Genomic DNA, 25,804 nt, shown 5'->3' on the forward strand with positions numbered 1-25,804 from the left:
ATCTATAATTTTGGGGGGCTGCTGAACAATTTTTAAGCTACCCGTTCTCTCCAGATGAACCCTAAACTTGCCCCTCGTATATTTCTTCCCAAAGAACAAAGAAAACTCATAGAACATCCACCATGGGTCAGACAGTGATGCTTCAACACAGATCATCTCATTTCATTTTCACCACCCTAAGAGGCTAATGTCAGAACCCTCATTTTATAGACCGGGAAACCGAGGTTAAAGAGGTTAAGTAACTAGCCCACTGCCATACAGCTTGTTAGTGACACAGCAGGGATTTGAGCCCAGCCTGTTAAACTCTGTGTCCAGGTTTTTCCCAGCACACCTCACTGCCTCCAGTTGACACCTTCATTCTTCTGAAACATTTTGAGCTGGAGAACTGCACCTTGGGGTTTGAATGCGGGGTTTGTTTGAAGCTGGATCTCAGGCCTGGGGAGAAAGGACCTCACATTTCTCTAACAGGCACGTGTCCTTGATGAATGGCCCGTAACCTCCAAGGTGCATCCTTCAAAGGACCCTCTAAAGCCTTTTGTCCCTTAAGCCAGGCAGAATGGATGCCCTGGAGAGGTGTCCTTGGCCCTAGCTGCAGGCTAAGGCAGACTGGGAGAGTCTTGTGTTAACCACTGGGTAACACTTACTAATACCCAGAATGGTGGGAAATACTAATTGTTAGCAATGGTGGCCGGCAAGCTGCTGCAGATGGCCAGGGTAGTTATTGCCACTGAAGCCCATCTGTGCATAGCTTGCCAAGCACAGACAGTAAGGGGGCACCTTCTTCTAATTTGCATAAGGTGTCATATGGGCTGTCTATGGCCCTCATGACTGGTATAGCTTACAACACTAGAGCCTTGTTACTCAAAGTATGGCCCATGGACCAGCATCATCAGCATCACCTGGGAGCTCGTTGGAAAAACAAAGCCTTATGCCCCACCCCGGATCCACTGGATCTGCATTTTGATGAGATCCAGGTGACTTGTGCACAGTGATGTTTGAGAAGCCCTTCACTAGTACGTACCACCACGTGGCCTGTGGCCTGTTAACTCCTTGCTTTTCTTTTCCTGAGAGTAACCTGGTCTGGGTACTTTACATACAGAGCCTGTCTCAACACAGTCTATTTGCCATTTTTCAGGGTAAGTCTGCATACAGACTTATAGAGAGAGAGCAGGAAGAAGGGACTTGATAGGCCCCAGGCTTAAACCAGTCATTCCCCTGGGAGACAGGACAGACCCAGTTACAAAACAGGAAAGGTGTCAACTGGAAGTAGAGCTTGTTCTGGGAAGAGGTGGTACATTGTATGCATCCTAGACACTGGAAGGCATGAGGGTTCTGGCAGGAGGTTGGAACAGGGCAGTGGCTCTGGGAGCATGGGGACACAGAAAGCAAGCACTGGAATGCGGTCCGTGGGCAGGGGCTCATCTGGAGAACTGGGGAGCCAGGCCAAGATTCTGGTCCTTAGGGACAGGTGGGAACAAGGCAGGAACCAAATCCTGAAGCAGGTTATTGGGCTTGGCTGACATGAGGAGTGAAGCAGGGCTGCGTTATTCCAACGGGGGACATGGAGAACCCTGGGACATAAGACCTAAGGCAAAGGTCCACGTTCTGAGCTGGCCCAGCACACAGCTACCTGGGAGCTAAGGCCAGGAGCTACTGACCTCTTGCTTCTTTGTTAGCTCTGACTGGTTGAGAGGGTTGGGTCCAGCGTCTGGACTGGGGTAGAGCCCTGCAGGAGGGACTGAGCAAGTGGGTCCAGCTGAGGACAGAGAGGCCAGGGGACAAGGAGCCAGGCAGGTGGACATTTCATAACTTCTCCTTGCCCTCCATCCTCCTATTAGTGGTTCATTGTCATCACTGCCCACAAAGGTAGGCTGGATGCCCCCCATCTCCCTAGCCCTTGAGTTTCTGTTCCTTCTTTTTTAATTGAAATATATTTTACATACAGCATTGTGTACATTTAAGGTGTACATGTTGATTTGATACATTTATGTATTGTAATATGATTGCTGTTGTGGAGATAGCAGCTCTCTCACATCTCATAATTATCATTCCTTTTTTGTGGTTGGAATAAATAAGATCTAGACTCTTAGCAGTTTGAGGATTATAATATTAATACAGTGTTGCTGTCCATATTCACTATACCGTGCATTAGATCTCCAGGATCTAGCTGTCTACTAGTTGCAAGTTTGTACCTTAAACCTCACCTCTCCTATTCCCCCACCCTCCTACCCCTGATAACCACCATCTTACTCTGTTTTTACAACTTTGACTTTTTTAGATTCCACATATAAGTGACATCATACAGTATTTTTCTCTTTCTAATCTGGTGTTTACTTTGCCTCCAGGGGCCCAAAGGACCACCAGGACACAAAGGAGAACTTGGCCTCCCTGGACGACCCGTAGGTGTTGGGGGTTCTCGTATTGCATATGAGGGAGGACAGGCGAGCCAGGCTGGCCTGCGGGCAGTGGGTTTACTAAGGCCTCTCCCGTGGGTTTCAGGGTCGCCCAGGACTGAATGGCCTCAAAGGCGCCAAAGGAGATCGAGGGGTCATGATGCCGGTGAGTGCCACACCAGGGACCCAGCCCCATGCTGCCCCAGGGACGTGGCCCCAGGGCCAGTGTCCAGACGAGGGGCGGATGAGTGCCAGGTCTAGCGGGCAGAGCTCGTGGACAGAATGCTCAGGAACGTTATTCTTCTTCCTCTGCTGCCACTTCCAAAGATCCTCCAGCCCAACCCTAGCCTCCGGCTTGCTCTCAGGAGGTCCCTGCCACCAAATCCACCTTAGTGGAGCATAAGCTTCCTCGTCCAGACCCCAGAGGGAGGGTGGGAGAACATGATCTGGGCTTTCTCAAGAAGTCTGGTTTCAAATCCCAGGTCTTCTGACTCGGGTAATATCCCGTCCTTCCTGGGTTACACAGTCCTAGGGGTTTCGCATGTTGCTGGGGGTGCTCGGTGAGCGCTCTTGAGAGAACGTGGAAGGTCGATCAGCTGTGTAGGCAGGGCCTCACAAGATGACAGACACCGGAGCATCAGCAGGGTCCCACGTCTGCAATAAGGAAGCCAGCATTTATTGAGCACTTACTGTGTACCAGACACTCTACAAAGTACTTTTGAGGACAGGATCACAGTTTTGATAGTAACTCTCCTAAGAGAAACTCAGTGGTGTTCTTGTTTTACACAGGAGGAAACTAGGGCCTGTACAAGTTAGTGACCCCCTGAAGGTCCCATGCAGCTCAAAGTGTGTTGCTGCTTCTGTTTGCACCCCATGGTCGCCGCTTTGTATGCCTAGAAATGCAGAAATGCAATCGTACTGAATCACTGGGCACCGACTCACTCACCAAGCCTACTGGGGCTCCAGGTACAGCAGACACCGGTGCCTGCACTTGAGTGATCACGTGGAGCTTCCTCGTGGGCCGGAGGCCTCTCACCTGTGGTCATAGCCTCCCCCTCCCCCTCCCCTCCTGCAGCTTCTGCTGCAGGTCCAGCTTGGGCTCCAGGCTTGGCGGAGAAGACATTGCATGGTGTCAAGGCCAGGCTGACCTGGCTCTGAAAGTGACTCTGCCATCTAACAGGAGTCGGCATTTATTGTTACACTTATGAGGGGCTCTCCCAGGCACTGTATCCTAGGAAGGCCTCGCTGTACCCGCCCCTCCATAGGAGGGATGCGTCGATAGAGGTGGTGGGCTCAGTATCCTCTGAGCACTGCTCTTGGGGTCAGAATCTGGCTTCCAGCCTCCATTCCGCCATGAATTGCTGTGTGGCCTTGAGCAGGTCACTTCCCCTCTCTGGCCCTCATTGTGTCCAGTTGTAAACCAGCGATGATACTTGCTCTGCTGTTGTGAAGCTGCAGCGAGGCCACGGGTATAGGTGTGCTCTGGGAAGAGGCTGGCCTACCCACGGGAAGAGTTAGTTGGCTTTAGAGGACCCTGCTTTCCTCGTTGTGTCTCCAAACCCTGGGGAAGTGTCCTGCAGCTGCCTCTGCATTCATAACAACCCGAACTCAGGGATGGCCTTTCTTTCCTCCCTTTAGGGCTCACCTGGCCTACCTGGTCCTCCAGGCCCCCCAGGACCACCTGGAGCTGTGATTAACATCAAAGGAGTAAGTTGGCAGTGGGGAGGTGGGGGAGACCCAAAGGAGGAGCAGGGAACGGCCCCAGACCAGCCTGAGCTGGAGTCGGGTGTCCTGACTCCCTCCTCTCATTCTCACTTCCCACAGGCCGTCTTCCCAGTTCCAGCCCGGCCACACTGCAAAACGCCAGTAAGTAGCGTATAGTCACTGCCTTACAGAGCAGGCTTTGGCATAGAAAGCAACTCAGAGAAGATGAGTTTTTGCCTTGAGCCCCTTCTGTCTGTCAGTGTCCTCTTTGATGTCTTCTATCACCTGCATATAGACCCTTGAGTGGCTCGAGGTTTCTAGATAATAGATTGTGGCACTGAAACGTACTGGGTCTTCTAAGGGCACACATGTGGACAGAGTGTGTCAAAAAGCAGTGTCTTGGGCTTCCCTGGTGGTGCAGTGATTGAGAGTCCTCCGGCCGATGCAGGGGACACGGGTTCATGCCCCGGTCCGGGAAGATCCCATGTGCCACGGAGTGGCTGGGCCCGTGAGCCATGGCCGCTGAGCCTGCGCATCTGGAGCCTGTGCTCCGCAACGGGAGAGGCCACAACAGTGAGAGGCCCGCGTACCGCAAAAAAAAAAAACAAAAAAAAAAGCAGTGTCTTTTGTTAGCTTCATGCTTGGGGCAGTATAAGAAGGGGGGAAATAGACCCCTTAAAATACAGATGAGAACAATAAGGCGATTCTAACCAGCGCTCTTTGCATTGGGAGCTTTGGGCTAAAATCTATAACTGTCCTTTCTCAACTGTCATATTACTGCACAGCACACAACCCTGAGAGGAGGGACTTTCCCTCGCCCTTTGTAATGAGGAAACAAACTGTGACTCAGACAAGCACACTGGCTTGTCTAAGGTCACAGGACGGACGGAGCTGGGGCTATCATGCAGGTCCCCTGACCACCAGGCAGCAGGTACAGGCACCCCAAGGGGTCAGACACGTGCCTGGTCACCCAGCTGGTCAGTGCGGTGTTCCCGGGGTGTCACCCGTATTAGGTGTGGGGAAACCCAGGGAGAGTGGGCCTCTCCCCATGCGCAGGCATTAGTCATGGAACTGTGCATAACTGTTCTCTCATTCATTCAACAAATATTTATCAAGGACTTACCAAGTGTCAAGTACAAGTGAGGCCCTGGGACCACAGGGGTGAACTAGACAGGCGTGGCCTCTGTTCTCGGGAGCTTGCAAATTACAGTTTAGAAGATTCTTTGAAGTGGGTTCTTAACTGATGCCTGTTGGAGGTGGTGATGAGACTTGGGTCAGAGGCTTTAAAATGACGCAGTTTGGCTGAGTGTTTGCCCAGACATCTGTCCATGTCTAAACTTTGAGACACCCAAGTCTGCAGCCCAGGGCCTGGGAACTCTGGCATGGAAGGCAGAGGATAGGACCCTCCTGTGTAAGGTGACCAAGGGGCCTGCTGGCTCCCAGAACTACATAAGGACAACAGCTAACCAGGTCACGTTTACATCAGTGGCCTGAAAGGAATCCTAAAACGTCAGGGCTGGAGAGACCCTCCTGAGAGATGGCTGCCTCCCAGCCATAGAGAAGGGGAGACCTCAGCCCAGAGAGGCAAGGTCCCTCAGTGAGTTAGTGCCCGAAGCCCCTCCCAGCAAACATGATATCAGGCTTCAAATGAACCGGCCATGGGACAGTACTTGAAAAACTCAAGAGTTGTAAAAATGCTACTGCAATTACCGTGACCTGTGCTAGGATACTTTGCTGTGACCATGGCCTTTGGGGGTCATGACGTTCCTTAAAATAAGCCAAAGATGAACTCAGAGCATTTTGGATTTTGATTTCATGTTGCCTGGCTGGACACCATGCAGGCTGGGGCATGGATGTTTCTTGACCAGCTCTCAAAATGGACATTTGAAAAAGAAATGCTTCCTCTCACATCCAGAATTTCACAAGCCCCTTCTCATTTCAGCCCCTTTCTAATACCTTAACAATTTACCCTTAACAATCCACCCCTGGAGTGGAGCAACTTTATCAGCATAGCTGTAAGATAGCAGCTGGGCACTGCTGCCTTTATCGTTAACTTAGAAATATTTTTCCTGGAAAATTCCTGTCCCCTCCCCTCATCTTCTCTTGGTGACCCCTGAGCATCTTGTGACCCTGCACCCAAAAGCATGGGAGGATCTGGTGTGAGAGGGATCATTTTGATTCTGCATATTAACTGAGAAAAAGGTGAAGGTGAACTATTAAAAGCAGGGTGGCAGGTGGCTCTGTTTTAATAGACAAAGAAAAAAAGAAAGAAATGCAGGAATCTGGGGATGAACTGTGAAGGAATATTATCTTGAAGAGCTTGGACTCCAGACCCCTGGCACTTAATGGGAAGTCTAGAATAGCTCCCCAATCTAATGATAACTCCCCTTTATTAATTATCACCACCATCAACTCCTGTTCAGTGTGCTCATCTTTGATTACACATGGCAGCAAAGCTAATGGCTGGCCCAGCTTCATGGCTTGAGTACATCACTTGCCCGAGTGCTTGACCTCTCACATGAATCAATCCTGATTGATCAGAAGGGAGGGCAAGAACACTCACAGTTGACCAGACCAAAATTGCCATGACTTTTTCTCTTAAAGCTTTGGGCTTTCCCTCTGCAGAGTTGTCCGGCCAGTAGGTCTCAGCCCAGCTCAGCTACATGATGCCCTCCCTGCCCCCACCCCCCGACCCTGCCCCCGTTGAAGGCCTGCGATGCCTTGCGTTGAGGGATGCCGGGAAACTCAGGGCCTTTGGAGGCTACAACACCCAAGGAAGGCCTGACTCCATGACCTCACCCCTCACCCCCAGGACAGGGGACTGTGGCTCCCTGTGCATGCAAACAGCAGAACAGGGTTGCAGTGTATGACCTTGGCTTTCTCTCTCTCTCTAGGTTGGCACCACATATCCTGGAAATTCACAACTCATCACTTTTCATGGTATGCACTCCTGTCTTCACCTTGTTTCTCTGGGACATTTCCTGACCCTCCTATCTCTGCAGAGGTGGTTTCCAATTGTCCAGTGCTGGGCGTAGACTTGGTGGTCAGGAAGATCTGTCTGGGTGTCATGGGAAGGGTGGTAGCTGGACAAAGGCTGTGGGACTGGGCACCTCTGTTTGCTTGTGTCACCCATCTGCCTATTCTGTGCATCTTGGCTGAGCCTCCTAGCTAGCAGGCTGCACTCCATTTTTCCATTCATGTGTTAGTTTGTTCATAACACATCTACTGATAGCTTCTCCTTGCCTGGTGCTATCCTAGGCACTGGGCTGAGACTGATGGATCCCATGCTCTTCCTGTCACCCAGGCCCTTAGACTCTGCTGGGTGAAACTATTTAAAAAGTCGTTACACTGCAATATGCCAAGAGCTAAAGCAGGGGAGGCCGTGGGAGCTCAGAAGGCCTTTGCTTCAGAGTGTTCCTGGACCAGCAGCGTCAGCACCTCCTGGAAGCCTGCTAGAAATGCAGAATCTCAGGCCTCATCGCAGACCTGCTAGACCAGGAGCTGCATTTTCACAAGCTGCCTCTGGGGTGTATATACAGTGCAGCGTGAGATGCACTGGCTCTTCGTGATTAGTAAACATCAGCATGTTCGTGGCCTGTAGGAGCTTAGCTGCCACACGTTAGAGGGGGGATAGGGCAGGAGACGGGAGCCTGCAGGCAAGCAGTGACTCTGGTTCCCTGTCCCCACACATACTGTCACACCAGGTGTGCCCTTTTTGATTGAGAAGTCTGAACGCTTGCAGTTTAAACAGGGAAAGGCCTTCCCCTACCCCCCACCCCCCCAACCAGTACTGATCTCTGGCTCAGCTCTGTCACTCCTGGCCTGCTTGGGTGGTGGTGTCCCTGCTGCTATCTGGCTTCATGGGTTTTTGGTCACTTTTGGTTACAAAGTCCAGGCTGTCTCAAACTGCTTGTTCAGATCCAATTCAAGGCTCTCCCTTCCCCTGGTGCAAGGTAGACCTTGGGGAGGAGGTGGGGTGGAGTTGGATTTGCTTTCTTGGATCCCCAGTGTGTAGGCACACATTGGTCAGCTGATCTCTCTCGGGAACTGGGAACTCAAAGATCTAGTGTCCACCCACTCATCTAGGTGGGGAAAGGGGACTGCTTCCCTTCCCAAACTCTGTACCCCCAGGAGGCTTTCTCTGAGCCCCTCTCCCAGGTAAAGAGTTGGGGGAGGAGAGAGGACTGTAAGGCCGGTTCTGCAGAAGCAGTGCTTCTCGCAAGTCCTGTGGGGGAGTGACTTACTGCAGTGTTGGCACTGTGCCAACTTTGCGAGTGGACTGCTTAGTAGCACCGTTAGCTGTCCTCTGCGGCACTCCCGCAGAGTCCTCCCCTCCCCTCACACCACCGTGCTGCCCAGGCTTAGGTGGGATGGGACCGGGAGCTTGACTTGGTGTTGAGTCTCAGTCCACGTGCATGAAGCCGTCCGGGGGAGTTAACTGTAGCCTCTGCTGGGCTCCCATGATGCACTGCTGGCACCTTGAGGATGGTACTTATTCCATCCTGCCTCGCACTACCCTCACTGTGTCTGTCTCCTTGAGAGCTTTCCGAGGTCAGGAATTGTGTCTGCTGCATCTACCTCTGCCTCTCCATCGTATAGCAAAGGATTTTATACCCTCAATAGGCCTTTGGTGTTGAGTAGACTTAGCTCAAGGGGCTCAGTTTCAAAACTTGACTCAAAAATGTTTTATATAGAATGAAGGTGATTTTCCACTATCTTTTTTTTTTTTTTTTAATGTGTGTGTATTTGGTGGCAGGTGTTAAAGGAGAGAAAGGATCCTGGGGTCTTCCCGGCTCAAAAGGAGAAAAAGGCGACCAGGGGGCCCAGGGACCACCAGGTATTTCAACTCTTGTTCTGGATCTTGCCCTTGATTTTTGTTTCTGAGAAATCCAATTGAGCCAGTAAGTAAGGCTAATTACATTACCACCCTGTCTACAAGCTCCATGGAATTCCAGAGACCCAGTCATGGGCAACACGTGTGCAAGATAGAACATTGTCAAGAGAGACCAGAAGTTCTGATCGTTCCAGCTTCATCTGCAGAACGAGGCCTGGAGAGGACCAGGGACAAGCCTAGGATGCCACAGGGTCACAGGATCTGGACTAGTGCTTGTTTCCAAGCCCAGTGCCCCCTCTGTCAGCTAAACCAATGTGGGGTCACTTCTGCTAGGAACTCATCATGGTTGCCAACTTGGAGGCTTTGGTGTTTGAATTTCTGAGATTGATTGTGGATTTTTAAAAAGCGTTTCTTTTTCAGGCCCTCCTGTGGATCCAACTTACCTGAGACATTTTCTGAACAGCTTGAAGGTGAGCATTTCTCAACATCTGGCCTGTGTTTCCAAGTTCTCAGGCTTATGTCAGAGACTGGTTCATCTGACTCTTACTGGATGTTCTCTGCTTCCAGGGGGAGAACAGAGACAGGGGGATCAAAGGAGAAAAAGGAGACTCTGACAGCGGCTCCTCTGTGTCAGGGCCCCCGGGCCTGCCGGGAAGTCCAGGCCTGGTGGTGAGTAGCGACCCCTCCACACCCCTTCCTCGGGGAGTCACGGCGCTCCCTGAAGCCCCCCAGTGTGACGAGGCAGCTGGGAGCAAGGGCCAGTCACAGCACCACAGGCTGCAGGCAGGCCTTGGGCGTTGGCCTCTCTCCCCCTTACTTGTTAACGGGTGGGGAGCCTGGCAGAGGCCACAGAGGAAAGGGAGGTAGCCAAGGCCGCATGCACGCAGGTAGCTTCCAGGTAACTCACCACTGTGCCTTATTCACATCAGCGGTGGAAAACTCACTCAGCACAAAGATTGGTTAATGATAAACACATCAGATAACAGAGGCAGAAGGGAAGGTGAGGGAGATGTTTTAGGGGGCTATTTTGATTCTTCTGAAATTTCATCAAAGAAGGAGCCCATAGGTCGGCTTGGTCTTCTTAGGATGAGAAGTTTCTCCAGATCACAAAAGAGGAGTTCAAATTATGCCTCCACTGAGATTATGATCAGATCATTGACCCTCAGGGACCAGGAGCAAATTCTGGACCTGGAACTCACCATGAGCATAGACCGAGCAAAGCCAGGAGACCAGGGTTCTCCTTCCAGCTCTGCTGCTGATTTGCTTTGGGACCTCGGGCAAGCCCCGCCGCTCTCTAGGCCTCTGTTTCTCCATCTATGAAATGCTGAGGCTGGACTAGATGAGCTCCAGGGGCACTTCTGAGTCCAGGGCTCCCTAGGCTTCTCTGCTGTCATTCAACATAATGACTGGGCCACTGCTCTTTAGGTCTTCCACCTCCTGGCTTGTGCCAGGATTGAGGATGATGATAACAATAGAGGGTGTTTACTGACTTCTTATCAATGTCCTGACAAAAAGAACAGATGGGACTTCTAGTGACTAATGGTGCTTTCTCTCTTCTGTTACTGTGCACTTGACAGGGCCAGAAAGGGGAGACCATCGTCGGGCCCCAGGGACCCCCAGGTGCTCCTGGCCTGCCTGGGCCACCTGGCTTTGGGAGACCTGGTTCCCCTGGGCCACAGGGACCCCCAGGGCCACCAGGACCTCCGGCTATCCTAGGAGCAGGTCAGTACTGTGAGTGGTGCCCAGCGTCACCACACCTGGGTGGCATGTCAGAGCCACATTGTCTGACAGAGGGCTGTTTCCTGGATGGAGCCTTCTTTATTTTTTTTTAAATTGAGATATAATTTGCGTGCCATAAAATTCACCCATTGAGAGCACACAATTTAATGGTTTTTAATATATTCGCAGGGTTGTGCAGCCATCACCTCTCTCTAATTCCAGAACATTATCGTCACCTTAACTAGGAACCCTGTACCAATTAGCAGTCACTCCTCTTTTTCCTGATCTTTCCCTGATCTTGGAAACCATGAGTCTACTTTCTGTCTCTATGGATTTGCCTATTCTGGACATTTCATATCAATGGAATCACAAAATAGGTGACCTTTTGTGACTGGCTTCTTTCCCTTAACATAATGTTTTCAAAGTTCCCCCATGTTGTAGCATGTATCACTACTTCATTCCTTCTTATGGCTGAATAATATTCCATTGTATGGATATACCACATTTTGTTTATCTGTTCATCAGCTGATGAACATTTGAGTTGTTCCCACTTTTTGGCTACTATGAATAGTGATGCTGAAAACATTTTTTGTACAACTTTTTGTGTGAACATATGTTTTCAGTTCTCTTGAGTGTAATGCCTAGGAGTGGAATCGCTGGGTCATATACATGGTTACTCTACTTTTGGAGGAACCGCCAGACTGTTTTCCAAAGTGACTGCAGCATTTTGCATTCCCACTAGCGGTGTACAAAAGGTTCCAATTTCTCCTCATTGTCAACAACATTTGTTACTATCCTATCTTTTTTATTCTAGTCATCATTCATTCATGTGAAGTGATATCTCATTGTGGTTTTGGTCTGCATTTCCCTAAAGACTACTAACGATGAACATCTTTTCACATGTGGGTGGAAACTTGCTGGCTGCTTTGTCAGTGCCTGGGCCTTAAGGGACTTGAGGACCAGCATTGATTCTACCCTTCTATGTAAAAATTTCTTTACCCCTTGGCACCTCACTTCCTCAAATGAAAAATGGATGAAATAGAAGAAAATCTCCATTTATCAAGTACTTACCAAGTGCCAGGCACTCTGCTGGTCACTCTACTACATTATCTTACTGGATTCTCAGAAAGCCTTTCAAGGAAAGCATTAGCACCCACATTTTACAGAGGAGGAAAGTGAGACCCAGAGATGTTTAGGAACCTTTCCAAGGTCACACAGCTAATAAGTGGCATGAATGGGATTAGGACCCAGATCAGAGTAGCTCCGAAGCCTGTGTTCTTTCCATTGTGCCCATGGTGGAAAATAACAGCAGCAGCAATAATAGCATGAATGCATCGTTTTTTGTTGTTTGGTTTGGCATGAACCAGGTGTGGTGGAAGCACACCTGGGAGGAGACCTACAATGTCTGGGGCATCCGGGAGAACTTTACACAGGAGGTGACTTTGGGGCAAGTGACAGAAATGGAACTCAAACTAGCTCAAGTGCATAGGGAAACTTATTGGATGTGCAGGAGGGTGTGAACAATCAATTTGTAAGAGGGGCAGGCATGCAGTGAGACTTCAGGTGCAGCCGGAACCAGGGATTCAGTCCCTGCGAGGATTCTCTGGCCATCTCTTGCTCAGCTGCTCTCTGACTGCAGCATCACGCTTCTTCACCATAGACCATATCCTCTGCATGGCGAGAAAAACCGACAACCTACAGCTTCCACCATCATCTAGAAATCTTGGCCTTGTTTCTCAGTTTTAGTTTGAAAAGCCCTGGGGTGGGGATGTTCTGGGGAAGGACTCTGACTGACCTGTCTTGGGCCAGATGCCCAACCTTGGACCAGTCGCCCAACCTTGGACCAGTCATCTGTGGCCAGGAGGTGGGATCACATGAGACCATGACAGCTCCTTCTGGACCTGAATGGTCATAGAGGTGAAGGGGAAGATCTCAGGAGCAAGTGAGGATGGTGGTCCTGTAAAGAGAGAAGGTGCTGGGTGGATAAAACCATAGGTGCCTGTACAACCTTGAGGGATACATAGGAAGTGCAAGAGGTGGAGGGGCATTGCAGGGTGAGTACAGGATTCAGACTTTGTTGTCCATAGTAGCCCTAAACTAGGGGACCCTAGGACTCCTTGCTCCATTGAAAAGGATTACCCTTCACATAATATATAGCAATTCACAGTTTACAAAACACTCCCATATCCATTATCCCATTTAATCTTTTTTTTAATTTTTAATTTTTTTAATTTGCTTATTTTTGGCTGTGCTGAGTCTTTGTTGCTGCGCGTGGGCTTTCTCTAGTTGTGGTGAGCGGGGGCTACTCTTCGTTGCGGTGCGCAGGCTTCTCATTGCGGTGACTTCTCTTGTTGCGGAGCACAGACTCTAAGTGCGCGGGCTTTTTTAGTAGTTGTGGCACGCAGACTCAGTAGTTATGGCTCACGGGCACTAGAGCGCAGGCTCAGTAGTTGTGATGCACGGGCTTAGTCGCTCTGCGGCACATGGGATCCTCCCAGACCAGGGATCGAACCCGTGTCCCCTGCATTGGCAGGCGGATTCTTATCCACTGCGCCACCTGGGAAGCCCCTATCCCATTTAATCTTAACAGCAACCCCAGGAGGGAGATGAAATGCATAAGATTATAAAACTCATTTTATGGATGAAGGCACCAAAGCTCAGAGAGGTTAAGATTCTGAATCAAGGTCACAAATCCTAGGAAGAGGCATGGCTGGGGTCCAAATCCAAGTCCTCAGACCTTGTCTCCACTAGACATTCACCACCTGTGTATGAATTTTCAGGTCCTGTGTCAGAATGCAGGCTTATTTGCAGTGACCTCAGAAACCTCATACAGTAATTTTACTGGGACTTGCACAAACATCCTTAACTCTGCCAAGAGTTTTGCAGATTCTGGGGGGAACTGGAAATCAGAGAGGTAGAAGGAGAGCAGTGGAATTGCTATAATAACATTTCTTTATGTTTGCCTAAAGTAAGGACTCTTCATTTGGGAACCATAAACTCCTAGAAAAGTCAAAGATGTGCCTCAGGGAGCTATCATCCCACTGACATTCTAAGTAGAAGTGTGTGGGGGGGTGGGGGGTGGGCGGGCACTTGCAGATATGCATATATGCATTTTTCTAGGGGAGAGGGCAATAGCCTTGATTTGATTTTTAAGGGCATTTTGACTCCTCAAAAGGTAAGAATCTCTGGTTGGATGCTATACAATTTGCAAAGCACATTCCTAGTTTGTGTTCTTCTCAGTTCTCAACACAGGCTAGTGAAGAAATATCTGTTTACATTTCACTGATGAAGAAGCTGGGGTTCAGAGAGCCTGTTGTTTCCCCAAGATCACACAGCTGAGAACTGACAAATCAGGAACTTGAGTCTCCTGGCTGGATGGCCAGGGCCCCTGTCACTGCCCTACCCTGCCCCCCTGTCCTAGCACCTTCTCTTCTTTCTGAGCCTGCTTCCTCTGTTCAGTAATTACCTGTTTGTCTCTTGGGGGAAATAAGTTGTATGAGTCAGAGCATTTTTGGATGCAAGTGACAGAAAATTCAACTCAGACTGACTTATACAAACAATTGAAACAACAGGAATTTATTCACTTATAAAACTGGAAAGTCTTAGGCATGACTTCATCCAGGGCTACAGTCAAGAATCTCAGTTCTCCCCCATACCAGTCAATGTGGCTGAGTCATATGCTGGGCACAGAGCTCCTAAGATTTGGTTACGAGGTGCAACACTTTGCAGCACTGTGAGTGGGGTGGTGAACGCTCCCCTCAGTGACCAGCTGCACGTCGGAGGCATTTTGCAGAGTGTATGCTTTTCTGTAACTTCTTTTTTCTGCTTTGTCTTAGCTGTGGCCATTCCAGGCCCACCTGGCCCTCCAGGACAGCCAGGGCTTCCCGGATCCAGGAACCTGGTCAGTATTATCATCAGTGTGTCTTCATCCTTCTGCTTTGGATGGGTTTCCTTAGAACTTTGGCTGCAGTGTTTAGGGGCTGGCACACCTTCTCTGTTGGGGTTAGGCCTCCATGACAATAGAAATGGTATAATTTCACAAACAGGGTATTTAGTATCTCTTTGGATGACTTATTAAGTAAAAAGATACAGACTACAAAATCATTTATGATTTAAGTTCCACCTTTCCAATCCTTAATTGACTAAACTGTAACAAGAGCCAATCATATTACATCAAAAAACACAGGCACAAGACTGTAAACAACATCACAGGAGGCCCTGTGCTGGTTACATTTCCCCTGGGTAATGCAGCCTTCTCCATTCTACCAAAGGATGTCTCTTGTACCTTGTTACTCTGCAGATCATTGGAGCAGGATATGGCACACAGAGATTATTGTGATGCACAGAAAGAGGGACAAATACCTCATTAGGATGTCAGGAGTCCTAGGAATGCTCTTTGGGCTTTGATAGATTTTATTTGGAAATTTGGGCTGCCAGATGAAGAACTGTCCAACAGTGGATGGAATTTCAATATTTGGTACCTTTGGGGGATGCCTAAGTCATTTTAATCACAAAGTCATCTTCAAAGCTAGGTGAAAATTAAGTTTTTATAATCTTTCTCAGTTGAAAAGAAAAATAACAGCTTCCTTGGTTGATATTTCTTTGAGGCTTGACACTTCTCAATAGATTTTTCCAGCTTTTATGCCTGTGCCTGGATAGGCCAAGATGGCTGTCTGATCTTTGGCAATTTCCTAGACAGAGAAATTACAGACCCCCATTTTCTGCTGTGTATTTAATACTGGAACTACCCAGCCAGGCAAAAAAGATTTAAGACGTAGGTAGAGTAACTCACTTGCTTACATTTCTTACTCCAAATGAAAAGAAATTTGGAGCAGCATGAGCTAACAAAACACATGTAACAATGTTGGTGCCATTGTGCAGCTCACACAAACAGAAGTGGCAAAACTTACCAATGATTTTGCCAATACCAATGTCCAACAGAGCCAACTCTGCTAACAGTTTTTAAATGTCTTTGAACTCTCGGGATACTATCTTCTTTGTTTCAATTTGTTTATTGTAATTGAGATTTGTGTTTCAAGGTAATGCATGTTTTTGTTTTATCGGAAAGCAAGTCCTTTGGTTATTAATGAAGTTATATATCTCTCTGTGGCACAATAAGCCTTTTCACTGACTGTGAGGGGATGGCTCATATTTGACTTTACAAAGAGGCCAGTTTTTCAAATTGTGCTATCGCTGTGATGATAACCGTAATGCTTGGAATTTAAAATTATCTGACAGGTTACAGCACTTAGCAGCATGGCTGACATGTTGCAGAAAGCCCATTTGGTCATAGAAGGGACATTCATCTACCTGAAGGACAGCACCGAGTTTTTCATTCGTGTCAGAGATGGTTGGAAAAAATTGCAGGTAATTCTTTAACAAACTGCCTCCAAGTACCCTCTAAAAATAACATTCTACTCCTGTAAATGCCATTTTTCTGACTTGAAAATAGGTGAACAGTTTCTAGTTGATGTTTCATTTTCAATGTGCTCTTTTCCTTAAAGCTGGGAGAACTGATCCCCATTCCGGAGGACAGCCCACCACCCCCTGCACTTTCCAGCAATGTGAGTCGTTTCCCTGCCTTACCTCTAGCTCCTTCATTCACCAGCACTTGCTGAATCCCCTTGGCATCCAGTATCAAGCTCTCCAGACTCTGGACAGCCAGCTCTGCATGGTTCACTATCTGGCAGAAGCCCCAAAATTACCAAGTGCCAACAGAACATTCTCACAACAGCTGGAGGGAGAGCTGGATCCAGACGCTGGAGACCTGCCATTCCCATGTCGTATCTGAATCCTCTTGGGCAAGGGAATTCCCTTCTCTTGGCCTCAGTTTATTGATCTGTGAAAACACGGTTGGCATAAGCAATCTAGGAGAGTCCTTTAATATTTGACACTGAGACTTCCTTGCCTGATAAGAACAACAGCGGCTTGCGTTGTCCACTATTTTAACCTTACAGCTACCCTTTGAGGCAGGTGATAGCATTCCCACTTTGCAGGTGAGGAAGCTGAGGCTCTGAAGAGGTGCTTTGCTCTATTAAGGGAATGAGTTGGTTGTAAAACATGGACTTCTTCCTTGATTCAGCACTCTTTCTAAAAGTCTTGAGAATATCCACTCCCTTTCCGAGGATAGTTTTTTGTTCATGTGTGAAACTCTTCGCAGTTAAGAGTGGTCCAAAGACCATGACAAACTGTTTAAAGCAGCTTGTACCTTAATGTACGGTGAAGAACAGATTGAATGCATATTCAGGACTGTTTTTTTTTTTTTTTCCTTTTTTACCTGACAGTCTCATCAGCTTCAGCTTCCAGTGGCGTCTATTTCAAGTGTTAATTATGACAGCCCTGCAGTAAGTACAATTCATGCATTTACTGTACAGATGCCGAAAGTGTGTCTGTCATGTGGCAGGCCCCATGCTTGGCACACAGTTCCTACCCTCAAGATGCATATAGACTAGCCAGAGAGGCAAATAAAAAATAGGTAATTCCAATACAGTGTGAGAAGTCGTTTGGGCGAGGCAAACGCAGGGTACTGGGAGTGTAAGGAAGGTCAAAGAAGTCTGCCTTCTTTGGAGGAGGTGACCTTTAAATCACGACCTGAAGGACAGTTGAGAACAGGGGAGCGCCAGGTAAGGGGAGGGGAATGGGAGTTCCAGGCAGAGGGAGTGTGGAACAGAGGGAGGCAAGGGCAAGTGCTGTACATTTCTCTAATTCCAAGTATTTCAGTCTTGCTGAAGGTGTAGGGTTCAAGGCAGGGAAGGGAAAAGTATAGTCTGCACAGGGCAAGGTCAGTCATCAAGGACCTGAAAGCCAAGCCAAGGGCTTTGGCCTTTTCCACTGGGCAGTGGGGGAACAATGAAGGATTTTAAGGAAGACAAGGGTAAATAAGAGAAGGGCATCAGAGAAATTACCTTGCTTATAATGTACAAATGGATTAGAGGGCACAGGACCAGGGACAGTTAAGTAGTTACTGTATTATCTGAACTAGGATCACAGCAGTGAATATGTAGAAAAGTGGGCAGATGGGAGAGAAATTAAGGAGGCAGGAGTGACAATTTGGTCATTGGTTGGGTATGGGGCAGTGAGGATGAGGGTGATCAGGAATGATGCCCAGGTTTCTGCTTGGGTAACTGAGTGGTGATAGATTTTTTTTTTCCCAGGGATCATTTTGTTGCTTAGACCTGAGACTCTCACTCTATTTCTTCACTAGCTTAAATGAAGATTTTATTCAGATAATTGCAGGAACCTCATGGAACTCAATTGCAGGAAGTACAACAGGGCCTGTGGACTCTTGTTCCTACTATTAGTATCTCTACAGACCAGCCTCTGCAAAGGTCTTTCCTCCTGCTTCCCCTCCACCCCCACCCCAGCACACAGACATAGGTTACATCTGCAAAGCTTGCGCACAGCCTTGGGTTGCCATGGCACTGATCCTGGCCTCAACGCTATGGGATCTTACAGCTGCAGAGCTCAATACCACCTGACTCAATTCAGAGCCTTGGGAGAGGTAGTCTACATGGGTCAGTTGCCTACTCGCAGTCAAATCAAGAGTAGCCAAGGCACTTCCCTGGTGGCGCAGTGGTTAAGAATCCACCTGCCAATGCAGGAGACACGGGTTCGAGCCCTGGTCCAGGAAGATCCCACATGCTGCGGAGCAACTAAGCCCATGCACCACAACTACTGAGCCTGCGTACCACGACTACTGAGCCCGTGTGCTGCAACTACTGAAGCCCGCATGCCTAGAGCCCATGCTCTGCAACAAGAGAAGCCACCACAATGAGATGCCCACGTACCACAACAAAGAGTAACCCCCACTCGCCGCAACTAGAGAAAGCCCGTGCGTAGCAACAAAGACCCAACGCAGCCAAAAATAAATAAATAAATAAATTTATTTTTTAAAAAAAGAGTAGCCAAGAGAGGAATGGAGATGCAATGTGGAGAGTGGATTTGTAGACACAAGGGGTGGAGGGGACGAATTGGGAGATGGGGATTGATGTATGTGCACTGCCATGTGTAAAATAGATGGCTGGCGGGAGCCTGCTGTGTAGTGAGGGGAGCTCGGCTCAGTGCTCTGTGGTGACCCAGGTAGGTGGGATGGGAGGCAGGTGGGAGTCGGGTCCAGGAGGGAGGAGATATGTGTATACATGGCTGGTTCACTTCGTTGTGCAGCAGAGGCTAGCACAGCATTGTGGAGCAACTATACCCCAATTTTTTAAAAATGTAAAAACAACAAAAAAAGAGCAGCCAAGAGAATGAAATTGAATGGCCTGAGGCCACTCTTTTTAGCAGGTATTGTGGGGACACTTTCAAAGAAGAAGGCATGGACTTGGCGAACACCAGAAACACGTTTCCTTTAGTGCTGCCATCCACCGAGCAGGAACTAATGTAGGGCCTGGTGAGCCTGCGGTACCTGTAGGATCTCTGAGTGGAGAGCACCAGGAGGAAGCAGGATCAGAAGGTCTGCAACCCTGCAGTGGGTCTGGTCTGGAGATGCAGACTTGGGAGTTTTCAGCAGAGCTATGGAAATTGTCTTGGGGATGGTAGGATTCCCAAAAGAGAATCTATACGGTGAGAAGAGATTGGATTGCGAGGAGCAAAAACAAAAAGGAACTGATGGAAGACATACGAGAAGGAAACTGGGAAGCCATCGCCAGAGAGAAAGAAAGGATGCCAAACAAGATAGAAGCCAGCAGTGTCAAATGCTGCCAAGAGGCCCACTGAAAGAACTAAAAGGTGGTGTTCAAATTGAGAAACTAGAGAAAAGCATTTCTGTAGCATAGAGGGATGCCAACAAGATTCTAGTTGGTTGCAGAGTAGATGGGAGGTGAGGAAATAGAGAAGCAAGTATAGGTAACCCTTCAAAAGGCTTAGTTATGAGGGGAGATGTTAGGGAAGTAGCTACAAATTTTTTTAATAAATTCTAAGGCAATACATATTCATTGTAGAAAATTTGGACAATGAATAAAAAGAATGGGGAAGGGGACTTTCCTGGTGGTGCAGTGGTTAAGAATCCACCTGCCAATGCAGGGGACCCGGGTTGGATCCCTGGTCCAGGAAGATCCCACATGTCCCAGAGCAACTAAGCCCATGTGCTGCATCTACGGAGCCCGTGTGCTGCAACTACTGAAGCCCACACACCTAGAGCCCATGCTCCACAACAAGAGAAGCCACCGCAACGAGAAGCCCACGCACTGCAACGAAGAGCAGCCCCCGTTCGCCACAACTAGAAAGAGCCTGCGCGCAGCAGTGAAGACCCAACACAGCCAAAAAAAAGAATGGGAAAGAAAATAGTAAATCACTTTTAATTTTACACAACTACAACCATCTTCAAAAAGCCATTTTAACGTTTGATTGTGGAAATGTCACTGTCTTCATAAAAATGATATCTATTCATGATAGAAATGTTCCAGCGGTTAAAGGTATAGAAACATGAGAACTTAAAAGCCCCAATCTCACCATTCAGAAGCAGCCATCGTTGCAAACATTTCTCTGTGCATCTCCTTAAAGAAGGAGAGGTGGAGGTGGTGGGGTTGGAGGTGTGGCAGGGAGACCTGCACTCACCGCTGCCCTTTTCCTAGGTGTCCCCTGGTGTCAGGGAAGCGCAGTCCTCTTGCGACCACCCTTGGGTGTAGCCCCCAGAAACACAGCAGCAGAAAGGTGATGAGACCATAGGGCCTCTTCCCTCGGGTGCCACTGTCTTCAGACACATAAGAGGGACGAAGATGGGTTTAAGATATTTAACAATATTTTCCTTTTCTGGCGACTTGGGCCCGGGTCCTGCACCAGCTCTATGCTAATGAGATAGAAGTTACTCCTGGCATGAGATTGAGGAGGGAGATGGCTACTCCTTGATTATGGAGTATAATTCAGAGGGTACAGCAGAAAGGGCTGGGAGAGAGGGCTGCAAAAGAAGGCTGGGTTTGGGGAGAGAAAGAGTGGGAGAAAGCAGATTATGGAGTGGCTTTTATTTGGGTTCCTGATCAAGGTGGCAGGAATGTTAGGCTAGAATTACTGTATGACCCCTAGTTTCCAAAAGGGTCTATCCCAGCAGTCTTAGTAATAAATGTCATGACCTCCTTTCAATGCCTTTTCCCTCTGGTCCCTCATGATCAGCCCCAGGCCTACTCAGGAGGTGGAAGAAAGGGCAGGAGGCAGATAGCTTGATGTAGCTCTGAGATCTAGGACCAAAGCCAGCTTAAAAACTAGAAAACCCCTCCTAGAAACTCAATGAGGGGCAGACCCACAGATGGCCTGCCTGCAGGCTGGATTCAGATCTCTGAAGTGCTTTATTTTGTTTTGTTTTTCTCATATATGGAAGAAATTTCTACTATTTAGAGCTGTTCAGATTGCTGACACAGGCTGCTTTGGGAGACCTGAGCTCTCCTTCCCTGGAGATGGTCCAGCAGGGGCTAAAATTCCAATGTCAGGTAGAGGTTGAGTAAGGTGACCTCTAGCGTGCCTTCCATTGCAGCAAGTCTGGGATCTTATTAGGAACATGTGATGGTTATGGGGGTTGGAGTTTGCTTTAATTCTTCAACTGCACTGTCTTTTCTCTCACTTTTTTCAGCTACACTTGGTCGCTCTGAACACACCATTTTCTGGGGACATTCGAGCTGATTTTCAGTGCTTCCAGCAGGCCAGGGCAGCAGGACTGTTGTCCACCTACGAAGCATTTTTATCCTCCCATTTGCAAGATCTCTCTACAGTTGTGAGGAAAGCAGAGAGATATAGCCTTCCAATAGTGAACCTTAAGGTAAAAATAAATATCGTTCCCATTGCCTCCTGGATGGACTGGTCTCCCCAGGGACTAGAGGCAGTTGCCACTCCTGACATCATCAGAAGTATGCTGTTTCAAGGCCCTGATTAGCTGTGTGACTTTGGGTGGTTACTTTCCCTCTCTGGACCTCAGTTGCCTTATATTTACAATGGCCCTTCCTGTTTGGATGGTTTATGACCCTTGGAGCAGACAGGAGGGATAGTAATGACCTCTTTCATTTATATAGCTTTTGTGTTTGTTTACAATGCACTTCATATCGGGTGTAATAGATACACCCGATAAAAATGGGAGTTATTCTTTTCTGTTTGTCAGATGAGGAAACTGAGGCTCACAGGGAGAAAGCAGTTTACTCAAAGTCACTACAAACTGGAATTAGTTTCCTTGACCCCCTCTTGGTTCCACCTGAGGATGCCTTCTGTAGAGCACTGGCTGAGTGGCACCAGAGAACAGCTGGTGAGCACTGGTCCCAAAGCAGAGCCACTCTGTCCTGCACCCTGGTTTGGTACCCTCAGATATTTCTCTGCCCTCATTCACTGGCAAGGCAGGGCCCCGCATCATCCCTCAGTTATACCATGGAAATAGCCTACTCCTTTAAGGCTACAGAGGGGCAGCTCTGTTGCTGCTCACACACATCCTGGGTCCTGACCCCTAACCAGACCTCAAAGGTGTTTCGAGACCCTTTGGTCCCTGTGAACCCCAGTACTCCAGTTTGGAACCTTGAGGCTGGCAAGTCCATCCTGACCCCACACCCAGCACTTCCCATCCCATCTTCCAAGGTTCTGTTCTACCACATTCACCCACTCAGATTGTATTCTTGGAATACAAATAACCGAAGGAAAAGGAGTAAGAAATTCATCTCCACATCATCCACTTGTAGGTTGGCACAAGGCTTGGCACAAATTTGAAGCCCAGTATATACGTTTAAAATAGCAATGATAGGGCTTCCCTGGTGGCACAGTTGTTGAGAGTCCACCTGCCGATGCAGGGGACACGGGTTCGTGCCCTGGTCCGGGAAGATCCCACATGCCACAGAGCGGCTGGGCCCGTGAGCCATGGCCGCTGAGCCTGCATGTCCGGAGCCTGTGCTCCGCAACAGGAGAGGCCACAACAGTGAGAGACCCGTGTACCGCAAAAAAAAAAAAAAAAAAAAGCAATGATAAAGACCTAAAACACACTTTTGATAGGGAGGAGACTTTATACACATATAGTAAAAGAAATTACCTCAAGAAATAAGACCGTAAAGCCAAAAGGGTTCAAGGAAAGATTATAAAATCAAACCACAAGTATTTCCTGAGTTCTCACTCTGTCCAGGATCTGGGATTGGGGTTAGGGACTTCTGGGCCTTGAAGAATGGATAAATATTTGCAGGTTGTTTGTATAATGATTCTAACATGACATTTTGTCTCCATAGGGCCAAGTACTTTTTAATAATTGGGACTCAATTTTTTCTGGCCATGGAGGTCAGTTCAATACACATGTTCCAATATATTCCTTTGATGGCCGAGACGTAATGACAGATCCTTCTTGGTAAGTAGAGATGGAAGCCCTTGAAGTATATCATATGATATACAGTTTTAGGAGACAGTGTAACAATGGAATGCCCTTATCAGCTGCTCCTCTGGGGTGCTGCCAGTGTAAAGCCTCAGTGAGGCAGCCAGGGGCCATGGAGAGAGCCTGGCCATGGAACCAGGAGACCTGGGTCCAGTAACTTAATATGGGACCTTGAGCAAGGCATTTCCACTCTTTGAGACTCAGTTGCCTCACCTGTCAAATGGGCAGGATAATCATATCCATATGGATAAGACTGTTGTGAGAATTAAGTGTGAGAACATCTAGCATATGGTAGGCACTTAATAAATGGTAAGTAATGCTATTCTTGGTGATTCTTTAACCCTATACTGTGAGTTGCACTCTCATTCTTTGAAAATTATGTATGCTTTTAAGAATAGAACAACTCAGTAAACTTTTCCTCCGTGTCTACTCTATGCCAGGCCTAATGCCAGGCCTGGAAGGCACAGTAATAAACCTACCCAGCCCCTCTCCTTTCAAAGCTCATAGTCTGTGGGAAGATAGACACAGACTAGCTACAATTCTAGACGTAATATTGTCATTGGAAAATGGAGAAACAGATAAGATGGTAGGAGCACAGAGGAAAGAGTCATTATTCCTTGGTGGTGAGAATCAGGACGGCTTCCTGTAAGAGGGGGCATTTAACGGACTTGTGAAAGATGAGAAGGAATCACTGAAAATGAAAGCGAGGCCATTCCAGACTAAGGGGCCTCATGAGCAAACGTTCAGATTCACGAAAGCAGAGAGTATGATTTCAGAGCAAGTACAAGCTGGATATGGTTGGAATGCAGTGTGTTCAGAAAGTTGGAAACAGTGATAAAGACAGAGAGGTGATGTGCAGTCAGACCCTGGAGGGTTCAGGAGTTTGACTTAACTCACCGGACATATGCCAATTTGCTCACCGAGATATGCCACAAAGAAGGGTCATTTCAAAAAGTAACACAACAAAATTCCTTTTCAGGCCCCAGAAGGTCGTTTGGCACGGCTCCAGCACCCACGGAGTCCGTCTTGTGGATCAGTACTGTGAAGCGTGGCGAACCGCCGACATGGCAGTCATGGGCTTGGCCTCCCCGCTGAGCACGGGGAAGATTCTGGACCAGAAAGCATACAGCTGTGCTAATAGGCTAATTGTTCTGTGTATCGAAAACAGTTTCATGACAGATGTGAGGAAGTAATGACCTTCCCATGATTCTTAAGAGTTTTCCAATTTTTTTTATGTGAAGAGTTGACACTGAAATCTAAAATGTTTAAACATTGTAAATATTAGTTTTTTATTACACATTCATCACAACAGCAACCAAAGAAAACATACCTCAATACACTCAAAACTGAAGACATAAAGGACTCAGATCAAAGATAAAATCTGATCCATCTATTGGTGCTAGATTCTGCAGGAAACCCATGCAGTATAAACACATCCCAACACGGTTAACAGCAAGTTGAAAACAAAGGCCTTGGCACTCTGCCCATTGCATCCTTCAGAAAGTGATTTCCTTCTTTTAACCATTGTTGACTGTAAGATGTCCTTCATGTTTTCTTACAAAGTCAGTGTTTAGAAGTGTACCCCTTTCTAAGTTATGTGCAGACCAAATGTTGTACTTTAATATACATCCATTGTTTGCAACTGCTATTCATACAGAGAAACAGAACTGCTCAAAATGATCCTATTTGTATTTTCTGATATTACCAGACTTTAATGTTTTTTTCCTAAAATATGATTGCCATCTTGCTTTAGGAGTTTTATATTTTGACACAACATATTTTAATATGGCATCTGTTTATATAAATGACTTGCTGGAAAAGTTTAAACTCCCAATGATCTGAAACTAGAGAAGAAATAGCACATAATTACTACCTTTCCTGTGGTGGCCCTTTCCCCACACCCCACCCTGATTTTATAACTTCCATTTGGCAATGCTTGAATTATAACTGCGACTCAACAAACAGGTTCATGAGGATGAATTTTCTGAGACACATATACCTTCATGCTGTACACTTTGATTCTTTTTTTTCCATGTAAGTGAACATAAAAACATGTTTTCCAGGCGCTTTCTTCTGTTTGACTTTTTTCCCCCAGTTCCTTTATTCTTCACCAGTGATGTGGAAGCGGCCCTGGGGTGGGTTTGCTAACCCTGTCACTGCCACTTGTGCTGCCCCTCAGGAGATGATCAGAGAACAGGAAGATTTTCCCATCATGCTTCTCTGCTCCTGCCTGTTGTCTTCCACTCCGTGGGGGCAGAAGAGCCCCAGTGTGACAAACAGGATCAACTGTGTCTCAACACATGACTTTGGGCAAATCTGCCTTTTTCTCTCAAGGAGGTTGCGATAAAATAAGTAATATCAGCTCTCAGTTCCTAAATAGCAGACTTAACATAAGTCCCATTTATCTTTCCTCATAACCCTGCAAGGTAAGTAGTTTTATCTCTACTTCACAAATGAAAAAAAAAAAAAAGTTGAGGCTCAGGAAGTCACTTGTTCCAGGTCACAAGGCTGCTGAATGGTGGGTCTGGTTTCAGGCCCAGGGACCGTCTCACTCCAGTGCCCAGGATCGTTTCAAGGAGCAACTGCACAAGGCTGCGTATTCGCTCCCTCCCAGCTCCCAGGCTGTGACTCTCTGGCTCTTGGCTTGATGCTGCAGGAGAAACAGAATCACCAGGCAAGTGGCATGCTGGGATATTTCCTCCCATTCAGCTGGGCTGGCCCAGAAACTCAGCGAAGTGAATCCACCCTAATAGTCCTTGAGGTAGGAAGAAAATGGAGGACCAAAAAAAGGCAGACAGCCCAGAACCTCCACTTAGGGGCTTCCTAAATGGA

General features: G+C 47.8%; 1 protein-coding gene across 3 annotated transcripts in view; it reads left to right on the forward strand.

Moving 5' to 3' along the window:
• Positions 1-25,036, forward strand: part of COL15A1 (collagen type XV alpha 1 chain) — a 101,354-nt gene extending 76,318 nt beyond the window's left edge. For all 3 annotated transcript variants that reach the window (XM_081237414.1, XM_081237412.1, XM_081237413.1), the window contains 16 exons: positions 2,346-2,399; positions 2,500-2,559; positions 4,032-4,100; positions 4,218-4,259; positions 6,992-7,037; positions 8,854-8,934; positions 9,352-9,401; positions 9,499-9,600; positions 10,509-10,653; positions 14,487-14,551; positions 15,889-16,017; positions 16,155-16,214; positions 16,935-16,994; positions 21,212-21,397; positions 22,833-22,948; positions 23,952-25,036. In XM_081237414.1, coding sequence (XP_081093540.1) covers positions 2,346-2,399; positions 2,500-2,559; positions 4,032-4,100; positions 4,218-4,259; positions 6,992-7,037; positions 8,854-8,934; positions 9,352-9,401; positions 9,499-9,600; positions 10,509-10,653; positions 14,487-14,551; positions 15,889-16,017; positions 16,155-16,214; positions 16,935-16,994; positions 21,212-21,397; positions 22,833-22,948; positions 23,952-24,165 — 1,479 coding nt within the window. In that variant the 3' untranslated portion in view covers positions 24,166-25,036. The remainder of the gene's footprint in view (positions 1-2,345; positions 2,400-2,499; positions 2,560-4,031; positions 4,101-4,217; positions 4,260-6,991; positions 7,038-8,853; positions 8,935-9,351; positions 9,402-9,498; positions 9,601-10,508; positions 10,654-14,486; positions 14,552-15,888; positions 16,018-16,154; positions 16,215-16,934; positions 16,995-21,211; positions 21,398-22,832; positions 22,949-23,951) is intronic.
• The last annotated feature ends 768 nt before the right edge of the window (positions 25,037-25,804 follow it).

Source organism: Mesoplodon bidens (genome assembly GCF_964165515.1).
Source record: "Mesoplodon bidens genome assembly, chromosome: 6".
In the NCBI taxonomy this organism is placed as follows: domain Eukaryota; kingdom Metazoa; phylum Chordata; class Mammalia; order Artiodactyla; family Ziphiidae; genus Mesoplodon; species Mesoplodon bidens.